Source organism: Erpetoichthys calabaricus, chromosome 3 (genome assembly GCF_900747795.2).
Source record: "Erpetoichthys calabaricus chromosome 3, fErpCal1.3, whole genome shotgun sequence".
Taxonomy (NCBI): Eukaryota; Metazoa; Chordata; class Cladistia; order Polypteriformes; family Polypteridae; genus Erpetoichthys; species Erpetoichthys calabaricus.
This window is the reverse complement of record NC_041396.2, coordinates 268,032,354-268,048,433: the sequence shown is the minus strand read 5'-3', so window position 1 is coordinate 268,048,433 and position 16,080 is coordinate 268,032,354. Positions and strand designations below refer to the sequence as shown.

The following is a 16,080-nucleotide window of genomic DNA, read 5'->3' as shown; positions in this document are numbered from 1 at the left end:
CCCTGTACATCTTTAGACTGTTGGAGGAAACCAGAACACTTGAAATAAACCCACGTGGAATATGCAGACTCCATGCAGGTAGCACCCAGGACATCTTCTTATTATGAGGCAGCAATTCTAGAATTGTGTCTTTGTGCCACTTTGTAATTCATTCCACACCAGTACAATCAATTCTATATATGCTTTTCATACCCATCATTGCAGAGGAATTCAGTATGTTTTTAAAAAATATGACATAATACACATTGTCTACTTGAAGACACACTAAAACGCACCACTGTGCAAATTAACGCATTTTCACCACATGGAAAGTTACCACTGCCAAACACCCCTTCGTCCCACCTCTTGTGATGGCCAGGTTACCCGTCAGTTGTCCACAGTTGGCATTACTTGATTAAAGTTCATCAGTAGTCATAGAGATGGATACAAACAAGCGAGATTGGTGTATCAAGTGTTCCTTCCTTTTAATCACAAAACAGTGTTCAGCAATAAATAAAGTGTAGTGTAATCTTCATTGAATAAATAAATAACACTTCACAAAAACAATGTTTGTGGAGGTTAAAATCAATAAGAAATAAATAAATACTTCCCAATCAAAAGTTAAAACCAAAAGGATAAAACTGAGTGTTTTCTCAGTTTCCTGAACCTCTGTGCTTTTCTTTCTTCCATCTGTCCATCCATCCATCAATGATTCCGCTTTCTAACCCTTTTATCCTGTTCAAGTGTTAAGTAAAAAGAGAGTAGTCCATGCTATCAGGTATCCGGGAGATGTTTGGGGTAAATAAGAAATGCAAAGAGAGAAAATGATCATTTTGAAAATGTAGCAATAGATGGCAGGAAGATGACAGCTGGGGCCGAATGCCAAAACTGGCTGTAGGCAGCCATTCTTGTTATTCTTAACCTAAAAGATTTAAGGAACTTTATAAATAGAGTGACAATATCTAAAAGAAAAAATATTTTTTCTTCTGTTATTTTATGTGTGCTAATAAAATGACTGTAAAATTTTTTACAGTTTTAAAAAATGTATAATTTTTACCATTTTCCCTTAGGGTTTGGCTCCAGTTTGAAAACAGGGATAGTTAAATTTCTATTCTAATTGTTAAATCATAATACAGAGTGAGTCAAAATTATATGAACATTCGAATGGTGGAAATAATTTATTCACAAAACATACTTCATTTATGTAAGATGATTTACAGGAATGTCTCAACCTGTTCGCCATCATGTTCAACACATGTACCATATGTGGCACATAGTCCACAAAAATTGTATATAAGTATATACACAGCAGTACCATTAGTGTTAACATAATTTTGACTGATCCTGTACAATACTTTCTACAACATTTAAATTTTTTATTATTTTAAAGTAGTCATTTTCAAGAAGGAGCACCATTATGGCTGCCAAAATGAGATAATGTGCCACATAACATTCACTGTTAAATATTTTTATTTTATTTAGGCTAATGAAAGTTGGTACTTACCAGGCTGCATGAAGCGTTGCACCTGTCTGGGCCAGAACATTATTCATTGTGAGAGTACAAGTTGTACTGCCATGGAAAAATGCGAGTTACTGGATGGAATGTATGGATGCTATACCTCAGGTAAGAAATATCTTTAAAAACTGTAAGCATTCAACAGGAGCTAAAATATAAGAAAATACTGCAAACTTATTAACAGGCTCCAATTCAGATATTTCAATTAACTTACTGCACAGATTTCTTCCATCCTTCCACTTCTCCATTCTGGTTTGTCTGTCTGAGTTCCATAGTGCTGACAAAATGTGTAAAATAGACCAGACACCCTTTCCTTTCAGGTTTTGAATTATGGTTCCCGGTTATTTCCTTGCCTGCTATGAGATGCAGTCATTTCAAAGCTTATTCATTGTCCATGAATACATCTTTTTTTTTTTTTTTTTTTAAATGGCTATTTTCATCTGGAGGTCATGGTAAAATGGAATTATCCAGAAAAAACAATTGAAACATGGGGGAAATGTGCATTCCACAAAGACATAGACTATGAATTCTACCCAGTTTCCTGGTGCTGCGAGGCAGTATCGTTAACCATTATTCCACCAAGCCCTGTAGTATTTAGTATATACAAAGAGTCCCAAGATTAAGTGCCATATTTGTATTTATATATTGTCCATGTTTTTGATGGCTTAAAAAATTCTTTTATAGACAGGCAGACCTGCTCAGCCTCTGGAGATCCACATTACACCACCTATGACAGGGCAACTCATCATTTTCAAGGCTCCTGTTCCTACATCCTTTCTCAGCCATGTCAGGCCTCATCATTTATCCCATACTTTTCTGTGGAGACTGAAAACGAGCGACGTGGCAACAATCAACATGTATCTTATGTCAGGGCTGTTCGTGTGAATGTTTATGGGCAACAAGTAATCCTTGGCAAAGGGAGGGAAATCATGGTGAGAAGTAATAAATTAAATCTTCCTGAAACTTCCTTCAAGAATCCTCAGCTGACTCAGTCAGCCATTTAGAGGCCCCTTCCCGGACTCTATTGTTATTTCTCTTTTGCAGGTTAATGGGGTCCAGGTATCACCACCGGTTCATTTTGGAGATTGGCTGATGGTGCGGCTCAGTGGAACGTTTGTCATGGTTACGACTGACTTTGGTTTATGGGTTCGATTTGATGGAAATCATCATGCAGATGTTTCCGTACCTTCATTCTACAGTGGACATTTATGTGGCCTATGTGGTGAGTCTCAGTTTATACATTATATCTGCTAGTTGTGATCAGTAGCGGACTTATATTTTTGGGGCCATGAAGCTTGAACTGTTATGGGGACCCCTTTTCAACCAGCAATGAGGTCTGGGTAACCACTGTTATCTCCTTCAGTTTTGTTCTTCCATGGTAAATCACCACACATCTTTAAAACATTTAACCACTATATCTGCGATTTTTGATTTTTTAAAATTGCTGTACTGGATTATCACACAAGTCAAAGTCACTGGTGTGAATAAAAATATTAGCATTGTGATTGCCTTTTCAATGGCTCCCCTTTTCTGTTACAACATGTCATCTTCTATTTTAATCTACCAAAAAGATATTTTTATTACCTTTTAATTTTTACTGTGTTTTAATTGTACGTAGGTAAAATTGTTATTATTCATTGTAATGGTAGTGTGCAGTATGTTTAATATATTTTAAGGGTTTATGAGATTATTTGTGTAAATTAAAAGTTACCAAAATGTTGTCCTTTACAATGACTGGAAACAACAAAATATGCTTTTTTATTTGGTTATGGCTAGCCTACAATAAATAATATTAATAAAAATTGTAATTTCTGTCGTAAATGTTAATAGTGTATTAAATTATTTATAATTATTTTATATTAAATATATTTAGAATAATACATCCTTATTTTGAATGTTTTTTTCATTTATGGCTAGCCTATATAATACTTTAATGATCTTTTAATTTGTATTTTAACTATTTTGTATTGAAATGCATTATGTTATTAATATTATTATTTTTTAAAAGCCCCTTCTCATACAGTGGACACCCAAAATTTTTAAGCAATGCAGACTAAAGTCACTTTTATGGCCACTGTGGGATTAGGGGCCCTGAAGCTGTCACTTCATTAGTTTCATAGCATGCAGTATCTGCCCCTGGTTGTGTTCCTAAATTATACAAGTTGTACATTACGAGATGTTGTTGTAAGATTCATAATAGTTAAGAATAAATATCCTGTACTTTGAAATGATTCAGCTGTGATGCTTAAAACCAAAATAATAAAGTAATGAAGCATTTTAATTTTTTATTATTTTTTTTCATCATCAGGTAATTACAATGGTAACCCCAGTGATGACAATCTGAAACCAGACGGTCTGCCTGCTGGAAACACCAATGAATTAGGAGAAAGCTGGCAGGCTTACGACAACAGGACAGAGTGAGAACTGCTCTCATTACAGCAAAAACTATTATGCAATTTATTAACAATGTAAATCCTAATCATATTGTCAATTCTTTCCCATTTAGATGTTCTCATGATGGTGGAATAAGCCCTTGTGACCAGGAGTTAGAAAATGAAGCAAAGAAGCCAACAAGCTGTGGAATGATCTCTGATCCTAAGGGTGAACAGCCAATTTTTAAATTATTAAACTCAAATTGAAATTAATTATAAAGTGCTATTATTTAAATTTTTGTTTATTTTTTTGTTTATTTTCACTGCTATGGTTTGCTCTTTGGACATCATTTTGATGAGACTGTTTTCATTTCAGAGGCCATTTTTGTTGTTGCTTTATTTTGCATTACATGATCCAGAACTTGTGATGCATGACATTTTCGAAGTGTATTAAACATTGTGGTACAGCATTCTAGTCATCCAAGTTTTAAGATAAAAATAAAAATGAAAATGTTCCTTAGGGTTTGGCTCCAGTTAGAGTTTTTTGACATTTTGCTGTGAATTCTAACCTTGAAATTTTGGTTCAGATGTTTGATTTTTCTAATTCCTCTTTTTGGTGTTTTGACCTGTTGGGTTGTTGCTCTGACTTAGGTTTTGATTATTCCTAAAACGCTTTGTCTCCTAATCCTTTTGAGTTTTCTGGCTACTTTACTTGTTAAATAAATCATTACATCAAGTGCATATGGTAGACTGAAATAATAATAATAATAATTCTTTGCATTTATATAGCACTTTTCTCACTACTCAGAGCACTCAGCAATTGCAGGTTAAGGGCCTTGCTCAAGGGCCCAACAGAGCAGAGTCTCTTTTGGCATTTACGGGATTCAAACCGGCAACCTTCCGATTGCCAGTGCAGATCCCTAGCCTCAGAGCCTATATCCCACGGGCTAGTAACAGACTAGTAATAGTAATGTAATATCAACACAAGGCAATACGTTAACACAACAAAAAAAAAACTCAAGTAATTTTTCAGTATGAATCACTATTTAGTAGCCTTCCAACCTGTGGATAAAAGCAAGTGTTGTGAGGGCTAAGAGTTCTATAAGGTTTGGTGGAATGAATGGAGAAAAGGTCTAGGCAGGATGGTTGAGGTTTTTAGTAATATTGCCTTTCTAAAGCAGTGTGTATTGCATACAGTATGTTAAATAGAAGAATGTTGTGTGCCAGTCAGATCTTTGCTGATTTCATTAGCCTCCACAGTGCTTTGCGCTTTGTAGCGGAACAAGTGCCATACCAGTTTTTTTATGCAATCAGTAAAGATGGACATACACTAGAGGTTAGTGAGCAAAAATGAAGACATCAAGACTTTCTTCCGACTTCTAAGCTAGTGAAGTTTTTCGGGAGCCTCCAAGATAAGAGCTGAGATGTGTTTAGCAAACATCTGGTGACACCAAGAATTGTAAAGCTATTGACCCTTTCCACAACATCCCCAGTGATGTAAGTCAGCTAGTAGTGAGGTCTGTACCCTGTTTCTGTAGTCAATAACCAACTCCATGGTTTTGCTGAAGGGTGAAATTGCTGTCTTGTCAACACTGCGGCAGAGAGCAAATAGCTTCTATGTAAGCCATCTCATCCTTGCTGGTAACAAGGTCTGAGATGGTGGAGTCATCAGTAAATGTAATATTAGAGTAAGAATTGTGTCTAGCTACACAGTCATAGGTGAACAAAGGAGTACAGTGGGAGGTCAGTACACTACCCTGTAGGGACCCCATATTGAACATCAGTTTGGAGGAAATGCCAATCCACACATGCTGAGATCTGCTACATAGATAAGTCCAAATTCTAGTTGGAAATAGTAGCATTATGTCCCAAAGTGAGGAGTTTTGTAATCAGCTTTGATGGTACAACAGGAATAAATGCTGAGGAGTACTCTATAAACAGTGTTTTGCCACAACAGTTCATTGCCAGGATGGTGTGAGGTAAAAGGAAAATGGTATGCTTTGTAGACAGATTTTGAAGATAGCCAAACTGTAAGTGATCCAATCTGGCATATGTGCTGTAATGTAATGTGCTATTTTTTGTATTCACTGCAGCACTTTATTCTTTTTCTTATGGGCACCATCATTTTGTGCACTTGTTGCAATGATGTGAGTGCCTGTTGCTAAGGACACACCTCAGAAGTCATGTCTTGTGATATCATTGTTACAACGATGTTTATGCCAGTGCCATATTTGACTTCTCATCCAAATTTGTGGATAATTTCTAAAACCTTTTTTTCTGGTTTGGCTAAATCTTTGGTTTTGTTCTCTAAGACTTTGATATTTGTTCACATATTTGGCTTTGATACACAATAGTTTGATTCCTGGCTTTGACACCTGCTTATCTTAAGATAATGATTTCATCTTCAGGTCCTTTTTCTACTTTTGCCTTTGTGATCTGATAGCCTACATCTGTGGTAGAATAGGTCTGTATATATTTTAAAAACTTGTCCTGAAATTATGTCCTTACTGGATACTTAATGGAAGCTGACCTATTTTTCTACAGAAGCTGAGAAAGATGATAAATTGTAATTCAGACTCTTGTATGTGGAGCACTTTTTTCATCCCATAAAAACATAAAAAAATACATTAAGTTCATCTAGAAGAGAAAAGATCAATGTGATTGAATTAGCATTTATTTTGTAATCTATAAGGATTTGCAGACCATGCTACATTTTGTGTGCATCATGGTTATATTCAGTTTCCCTCTTAACCCTTGTGGGTGACGGCCGGAACCCTTACCCGACCAGGACGCCCTGTGTATGGAAGGACCGGGGGAGAGAGTATTTGCAAGACTGTTTCTCCCTCGAACTGAAAGAGGGCAGCCCATGGAATCTCAACCCTGCTGGGGCCCGTGGCCACCGCAAGGGGGCACCTGGACTTTTACAGGGCCCTATTTGGCAACACTTCTGCCACACCTGGAAGTGCTGCCAGAAGAAGCTCATTGGGTAACTGGACTCCTTCTGGGTTCCCTATAATAGAAGCTAGTCACCACCAGACTTAATGGCCAGAGTTGGGAGGAGGAAGACAAAGCTCTTGAGGAGGAGTGGAGGTGGAAGGACTGGCAGCAATAGATACTGTGTTGTGTTCTGTAAGGCAGCAGTGTTAATAAACCGTGTGCTGTGTGGACTAAAACCTGTCCTGCCTGTGTGTGTCGGGGCTAGGGAGGCTGTATGTGCCCTTGGGCATCACTCCTTGTATTGATGTTTAGCAGCTTTAATTGTTTTCCATATTGCACCTGAATTTCTTACACATTTTTATATCATAAAACTGAAATAGCTTAGTCCGAGGCTTCAGTAAATTACAGATGTCACAGTTCCTTATTAGGAAATATGCAGATTGTTTTGTAGGCACATAGGTGTCTAAATATATTTTGTTGAATCCAATAACAATGGTTGCATACTTATCCAAGTCTGACAAGGAATCTCTAAACATGTCCCAGTTCACAGAATCAAAGTAATCCTACAGCTTTACCGATGCCTCTTTAGTTGAACATTGAATCTTACCAGCTCCTCACTCTTCAGGTACTGTTTGCAAGCACCACTGACAGGTGGTCTGACTGTCTGAGATACGGGTTTGGTAAAGATTGTTAAGTATCTAATTGGGCTGTAACAGTGATCCAGATTGTTAGCACACCTGGTGGGGAATAAGAGGATATTGAGGGTACATTTCCCTAAACATTTGGCTTTGGTGAAGTCACCAGCAAAAATGTATAATCTATCAAAATGGAAATGTTCTTATTCCATTCTGATATTACATTGACCACTCATCACAGCATTGGTGTTGGGTTTAGGTGTGGTGTATTGTAAACAGCAATCAGAAAAAGAATGGAGAACTGTCTTGAGAGGCAAAACTATATAAAAATGCACAAAACTCCACAAGTAGCAACTCAAAATATATCACTCATCTACCTTGCCATATGTATATTTTTTGAATGAGATCTGAAATCCAGGGGTGAATAGATTAATACCTCAGCCGACTGTAGTACTGTATATCATCAAACCAGGTTTCAAAAAGGCAAAAGAATTATGGCACAATAAATGGCATAAAAACATTACACGATTTAAGTGATAGCAGCATGGAATTTCTTTCAATCTATAAAATTTAAATTCTTATGAAGTCTACAATGGTGAAAAATAAAGTTGTACATATAATAACAGTGCTAAAACAATAACAGATATTATATATATTTAGCAGTTATTTACCAGAGTGACATTTTGAAGAATAAAAATGAAATATTCAAGTAAAATTAAAATCATGCCAGTTTTTTAAACCTCAGAGGGCATTTAACTATTTGAAACAAAACAGGTTCAGGTACTGCCAGACAGCATCTCTCTCTATTGCAGTATGTAATTCTCAGTGTTGTTTCTTTTATTTCTCTAATTATATCTTACTTTATATTTTGTTTCTGTATCTCAGTAGCCCTTAACATGCAATATGTATGTATTTTATGAAATATCCTGAAAATATATCTTTATACTAATTACTGAGGGTCACATGGGAATGCAGTGGTTTAATTCCCCCTTGGGATTAATAAAGTATCTATCTATCTATCTATCTATCTATCTATCTATCTATCTATCTATCTATCTATCTATCTATCTATCTATCTATCTATCTATCTATCTATCTATCTATCTATCTATCTATCTATCTATCTATCTATCTATCTATCTATCTATCTATCTATCTATCTACTACAGTTGTTGTCTCATGGAACCAGCATGCTAAGTTTAACACCAATACGTTTTATGCATGAAGTCTACACATTCTACCCATGTCTCTGTGATTTTTCCTTGAGGTTTTTCAGTTTTCTACCAACATCTCCAAGAATGTATATGTTAACTTGATTGTTGATTCCATAATGGTCCCTGTTTTAGTATGAACGTTAATATATGTGGATGTGGGTCCTATAATAGATTGGAGCCCTGATCCTATAATGTGTTACATTTTTATATAAAGGCCATCTATCCTAGAGTACCTTGAATTAAATAGTAGAAATCCTTCAGCCATTGTATGTGTTTTGCACTGGAGCTGAATCCATAACTATAAATGGCTGAGGCCCCCCAAACACAGACTTTACTGGCCAGGAGGCCTTCCTGCACTTAATCCTCACTCTAGAAGCCAGCTTCATGGTCTTAACAGGCTTACAGGGGAAAAGGTCTTAATAGTTCCAAAATCTTAACAAAAGCCTCCACACGGAAGAAGAATCATCAAAAACTATCTGGCTTATAAAGGGTGGAAACAAAGAATCGTAAAAAAAAAAGCAAATATTTGTTAAAATAATAATGCTAGAACAAGCTCAAAAGAGCAAAAAGAGACAAAAAGGTATTGCTTGAAGGTACACCTGAAGCAAACAAGTCCCAATACGTTGATCTAAATACAAAGTACTAGTCCAGAGCAAAAAAGGTATAATCCAGAAATATCAACATAAAGACATCATTAGTAAAACAGCAGAAATAACATAAAGATATGACAAATCTTCTTCTTCTTCTTTTGACTGCTCCCATTAGGAGTTGCCACAGCGGATCATCTTCTTCCATATCTTTCTGTCCTCTTCATCTTGTTCTATTACACCTATCATCTGCATGTCCTCTCTCACCACATCCATAAACCTTTGCTTAGGTCTTTCTCTTTTCCTCTTCCCTGGCAGCTTGATCCATAGCATCCTTCTCCGAATATACCCTGCATCTCTCTTTTGCACATGTCCAAACCAACGCAATCTCACCTCTCTGACTTTGTCTCCCTACCGTCCAACTTGAGCTGACCCTCTAATGTACTCATTTCTAATCCTATCCATCCTTGTCACACCCAGTGCAAATCTTAGCATCTTTAACTCTTCTACCTCCAGCTCTGTCTCCTGCTTTCTGGTCAGTGCCACTGTCTCCAGCCCATATAACATAGCTGGTCTCACTGCCATCCTGTAGACCTTCCCTTTCACTCTTGCTGATACCCGTTTGTCACAAATCACTCCTGACACTCTTCTCCACCCATTCCACCCTGCCTGCACTCTCTTATTCACCTCTCTTCCACAATCCCCATTACTCTGTACTGTTGATCCCAAGTATTTAAACTCATCCACCTTCACCAACTCCCTGCATCCTCACCATTCCACTGACCTCCCTCTCATTTACACACATGTATTCTGTCTTGTTCCTACTGACCTTCATTGCTCTCCTCTTCAGAGCATATCTCCACCTCTCCAGGGTCTCCTCAACCTGCTCCCTACTATCGCTACAGATCACAGTGTCATCAGCAAACATCATAGTCCACGGGAACTCCTGTTTAATCCCGTCTGTCAACCTGTCCATCACCATTGCAAATAAGAAAGGGCTCAGAGCCGATCCCTGATGTAATCCCACCTCCAACTTAAAAGCATCTGTCACTCCTACTGCAGACCTCACCACTGTCACACTTCCCTCGTACATATCCTGTACAACTCTTATGTACTACTTTTCCATTCCCGACTTCCTCATACAATACCACAGCTCCTCTCGAAGCACCCTGTCATATGCTTTCTCCTTCTTCTTCGGCCAACAGTAGCCCAATTTCCGCCAGCACCCTGTTGGCTAACAGGACTGGCAGCAGTCGTTGTTAACCCGGGGCTCGACCGATCCGGTATGGAAATTTGTATTGTTGTCCGCATATTGATTATGCAAAATATTACACCGGATGCCCTTCCTGATGTAACCCTCCCCATTTATCCGGGCTTGGGACCGGCACAAAGAAACACACTGGTTTATGCATCCCCTGTGGCTGGGTTAAAGAGATTTATAATAATTATTAATAATAATTCATAATTGACAAAAACAAAAATAAACACACATACTCAACAGTACAAGATTCTAAACAGTATGGCAGAATATATTTCATCCATGAAGGCATGTGAGAATGAAACATAAAAAGAAGTCAAAATTACTGATGGATTTTCAAACTACATTGTCCACTCTGTAAACATGACAATGTTGACTCTATACACTAAAAGTTTTTCAAAGTTATATTCAAATTTGTAATTTACCAGTTTTGAGGATAATGTTTATTTGGCATTCTGGTTAACACTTTCCTTTTGGTCACAGTACCTTTAAGTAACCTTACTCACAAAGTGTACAGGACCTTAAATTAAAGCTTAATTTGGCCTCTTTATTTTAATTTCTTCTCCTTTACTTTCATATGCAGGTGTATTCCAGATGTGCCATGCTGCAATTCCTCCTGATGCCTACTTTGAAAACTGTGTTTATGATGTGTGTGGTACAGGGGGTGATGCGGTGGCCCTCTGTCTTGCTCTGCAATCCTATGCTGACCTCTGTGCCCAGGCAGGAGTACCCATTACCTGGAGGAACAACACATCCTGCTGTGAGTTCCATCTTTTCTCTATTTGTTATTATGATTATGTGCCTTCTTTTTGCTGTGTTAAGAGTGCACAAAATAGTATAAATGGTTTAAGACATCCTAGAAATCCAACAAAGTAGGTAAGGACTTCACTAGCCTACCCAGATTTAACATCTCCCCAGACAGCCATCCCCCAAACTCCATAAGCAGACTTCAGTCAGCACAGGCCTAAAGTTCAAAACATATCTTAAATGTCACAAAAACACCAAACAGCAAAAACATCCCACAAGGGAGAGGAAGTGCAAAACACAATATTTATAGATGACAAAATATTTATTAGTAATTCAAAATAGACAAAAAAATGGCAAAAGTTGAAAAATAACACAACAAAGATTGTCCAAAAAGACAAGTCATAGCAAACAAATCTAAATATGAGATCCAAAAAAAAAAAATCAAAAGCCAGAAACAAAAAGAAAAAATCAGAAACCAGGAAAACAATACTCAATTTGAGCACTCTTCAAACATCAGTGAACCACTGAAAGATCAGCTACCAGCATAAAATATAAAGGCTGATTTTGGTCCTTTAGCAGTGTCATTATGGTGGCTCTGACTCTTGGGGTTTAACCAACAAAACACAAGAAACCTAAATACATTTGAATATATGATACCTACAGTAAATACTAAATGAAAAAGAAATTCCATAAAACCTTGTAAAATAATAATAATTCAAAAATCGCAAAAGAAAACAGACATGTATCCTGGCTGTTAACATAACACCTTTTCTTCCTTCTCATGTTTTATCAGTCTGTCTGTTGCTGTCTCTCACTTTGCAGCTTTGAAGTGTCCACCTGGTAGCCACTACTCTCCTTGTGGTGTGGCATGCCCACCTAGCTGCACAGAACTGGATGCCCCTAATTCTTGTGACCTGCCATGTGTAGAAGGCTGTGTATGTGATTCCGGCCTAGTCTTGAGTGGGTACAAATGTGTGCCTTTCAAAGAGTGTGGATGTGTGGACCAGAACAATAACTACCATCCGGTTTGTACCATTAAGTGTTTGCTTTACTTACAAGATCCAACTGACTCAAGGAGCCATCTTTTTATTGCTGGTGTTTCTATTTTGACAGGTAGGAGACAGTTGGCACCCAGGTACTGACTGTTCCAAGCGTTGTACTTGTAGTCCTTTCAATAACATCACGTGTCAGGACTGGCAGTGCAGCCCAGAAGAATTATGCCAGGTACAGGATGGCGTGTTGGCCTGTCATTCACAAGGTAACAAGTTGATGTAATGGGTTAGAATTCAGTGTTTTAAAGAAAAGGCAAATTTCCTGGAAAATTCTGCTACAGGTTATTGTTGATGGCTATGGACATAAATATTGATGTGTCTTGAATTATCAGACTGCTTTGATTAGGATCTCATCCACATATAATATGGTGATACAGAACTGCCTGCTTCCTTTGAAAATTAACAAGTTCTGGGGACACTGGTTTCTATTCAGGTACTTCTTGGTAGCTGACAACAATACTATTGTTGAACCAAAGTAAATGTGTAAACACTATTGTTTTCCACAGAGGAAACTGGCATGCACCATTGTTTAACTGATCTATGCAGAGATTAAAGCATTTATATATTTCTGTGTAAATGAGAATAAAGTAGAACAGAGAAGTATGGTCTGAGACTCATGACTGCTGCCTGCTTCTTTTATGCTTTTGACAGCATATTGCTGTGGCTACACCCGGTGGCAACAGTGGCTTGTACCTGGCCCAGGTTCCCCTAGACTTGAGGCTGGTAACATTGACAGTTTGAAATTAACCCCTTTTAAGATGAAGATAATATCAGATATAGTATCTGATTTGTCTTCTTTTATTTGGAGTCTTTCATGTTGGACATCACAGCACTTATTTTCAGCAAAACAAAGATGTTGGCTTAAAATGTTTGGAATTTAGCCTGTTTTTAAATATTTACCTGCTTAATTAGGTTGGATAGTTTAGAGACAAAACCAGAAAGGCAAGATTGTGTTGGTTTGACATGTGCAGATGATAGATGCTGGTTATATTGGGATAATCATACTAGGGATGAAGCTGCCATGGAAGAGGAAAAGAGGACAGCCTAAGAAGAGGTTTATGAATGTGGTGAGAGAGAATATTCAGGTGATAGGTGTGTCAGAGCAAGATGCAGAGTACCAGAAGATGTGAAAACAGATGATCCTCAGTGGCGACCCCTAATGGGAGCAGCCAAAAAAAAAAGAAGATTAGCAGCACCAACCTAAACTGCTGAGCACACAGAATTATATTTCTTAGTAGTGCAAAACTGCAAATGATTAGCATTTGATGACATTCTCCTTTGGAGACCAGCAACATTTTGGTAATAAGATTAGATGGTTGGAGAAGGCTTTTGTGGAGTTTGCATATTCTCTTTGTGTTGTGGGTTTTCCCCCGTGCACTCTAAAGACATGCAAGTTAGGTGGATTGTTATAATTGACACTAGTGTGTTTGTGTGTGTGTCTGTGCGTGTTTTCTCCCTGTGATGGACTGGTGCCCTGTCCAGGTGCTGTTGTTGCCTTGCAGACAGTTCTTGCTGGGATTGGCTCCCACATCCCTTCCCCTGGATAGAAAAAAAAAGATGATTGGGACAGCAGTTAAAATTATTGCATCACAGTAAATACATTAGAACTTGAATTTGACTGGGTTTAAATGTAGCTTTCCCACTCTCGGTGAATAGTTTCAGTGTTTTCTTGATGTCTGCATGTTTTCCCTTTCATGTTTTCCCCCAGCATGCTATACATGTATTAATGCCTCTACATTGGCCTGATATAAGTGAGTGATGTGTTTGTCATTGTACCCTGGTAATGATCGAGTGCTTGCTGATGATCTTTCCTTTTTCCCTACCCATTCATGTTGATTTGAGCTGTGACACCCCAAAAGTGTAATAAGTACAGATTCAGAAGATTCAAAGATTGTAGATTCAGCAAACAGATGGACAGAATAATATTAAATCTGGTTTGGTAATGTGTTTTCTCTGTAGGAGGAGCTGTGTGTCACGTAGCAGGAGACCCTCATTACTACACCTTTGATCATATCATGCACACCTTCATGGGCACATGCACATATACTCTTGTGGATGTGTGCAACTCCAGCATGGTCACACCTTTTACCATTGTGGCCAAGAATGAAGAACGTGGACAGCCAATGGTGTCATATGTAAGATCTGTGAGTGTGAAGATTCACGGCAGCACTGTCACTCTAAACAAGGGACGTCGAATATTGGTAAGAAAGGAGAGTTTCTAAGAATCGGGGACAATGAAATGTGAATATACAAATTATATAAATAACAGGCAGGGACAATGAAAAAGGATTGGGGAATTTGTACCCTGTATATTTGAAAATATGCAAAAAGGAATGATGTCTTTACAGACGAGTTCAAAATGGAATTGACATAAATAGGCAAGATGGTGGATATATATGTTGGAGACAGGAGATGTGGCAGCTGGTGCTAATCACACATGCGTGACTCTCTCTCTCTCTAATATATATATATATATATATATATATATATATATATATCTACTGTATATATTATTATTGGCACCCCTTGTAAAAATTTGTAACAAAGGTTAGAAAAAATTCAGTTTGCTGAAGAACCGTCATCTTGCACTGAAAAAATGAGAAACATCTGACTTTCAATTGAAACAAGTTCATTCAATGAAAAACAAAACCCTCATCAAGAAATAAATATTTTTATATATACACTGCTCAAAAAAAATCTCATTGGATGATTGGAAAATCTTTGTTGAGCAATACTGTGTAATTTGTTGAGAACAAACTGATGTAACAATGGTCAAAGAGGTGAAAATAACCAACCTATTGAGTGCTGGATTGAACATCTCACCAAAAATCAAATCAAAGTGACAAAGACACTAGCAAAATGAAAAATTAGAGAAGAATCTGTCAAGAAGGATAGGGAGAGAGCAATTGTCACTGGCCACCATCTCCAAAACCATCCCCCTTTTCAGGGTGTCTTGCTGTTGCCTCTCCAGTGCACCTGTTGTCACTTTCATTTACACCAAAGCAGGTGACGTTGATTCACAATTGCTTATGCTTACTAACTGGACAGATTGATATTCCTGAAGCTTAACTGACTTGGTGTTAGCCTGTGACGATTAAGTATTCCCTTAATTTAACTGTGCAAATATACTATAGAATACAAAATTTGTTTAATCGCTGTCATTTTATTTTAGGTTGATGGGCAGCGCGTGTTGACTCCGCTTGCAGGAAGAATTCCAGGAGTGTCCCTATTGGCCAGTGGAGTGTACTCAGTTCTGGAAACTGATTTTGGACTAGTTGTCAAATTTGATGGTGTTCATCACTTAGAGATAAACATTCCAGGGGCTTATTTTAACAAGGTGAACACTTATGTTCTACTCTTTCTTTTCTTTGCCTTTCAACCAAAAGAATTACATAACTAAAATCATATAATGTTCACATGTCATATAATGTAAAGACAAAGGACAAAATTCGAAGTACAGAAAACAAATATAGTAAATGTGTGGAAGAACACAGAAGCTGATATCCTTTCTTAACACCAAAAGAGCAGATCCCATTCCATTTCTGTGCCAGAACAAGCCATGTTCTGTTTTAAACCTAATCCAATCAAATGGTGGACATTTTGAGAACAACCTTACATATATCACTTGAGATCTCACATCCTAGCTACAGAGATGAACACACCACAGGCTGTTCAAATCAGAATGCACTAATAATTAAATAAAGTGTAGAAATTAATGATCTCTGCATTTATATGGATTTACACTACATGGTTTTAAGTGATAACATCAGGTGAAAAAAGCTG

At 37.5% G+C, this 16,080-nt stretch overlaps 1 protein-coding gene across 1 annotated transcript in view; it reads left to right on the top strand.

The window, feature by feature from the left end:
• Nucleotides 1-16,080, top strand: part of zanl (zonadhesin, like) — a 124,011-nt gene that overhangs the window by 69,072 nt on the left and 38,859 nt on the right. The window contains exons 27-36 of the mRNA XM_051924772.1: nucleotides 1,462-1,603; nucleotides 2,180-2,427; nucleotides 2,540-2,717; nucleotides 3,804-3,912; nucleotides 4,002-4,096; nucleotides 11,082-11,258; nucleotides 12,068-12,270; nucleotides 12,359-12,503; nucleotides 14,257-14,498; nucleotides 15,470-15,634. Coding sequence (XP_051780732.1) covers nucleotides 1,462-1,603; nucleotides 2,180-2,427; nucleotides 2,540-2,717; nucleotides 3,804-3,912; nucleotides 4,002-4,096; nucleotides 11,082-11,258; nucleotides 12,068-12,270; nucleotides 12,359-12,503; nucleotides 14,257-14,498; nucleotides 15,470-15,634 — 1,704 coding nt within the window. The remainder of the gene's footprint in view (nucleotides 1-1,461; nucleotides 1,604-2,179; nucleotides 2,428-2,539; nucleotides 2,718-3,803; nucleotides 3,913-4,001; nucleotides 4,097-11,081; nucleotides 11,259-12,067; nucleotides 12,271-12,358; nucleotides 12,504-14,256; nucleotides 14,499-15,469; nucleotides 15,635-16,080) is intronic.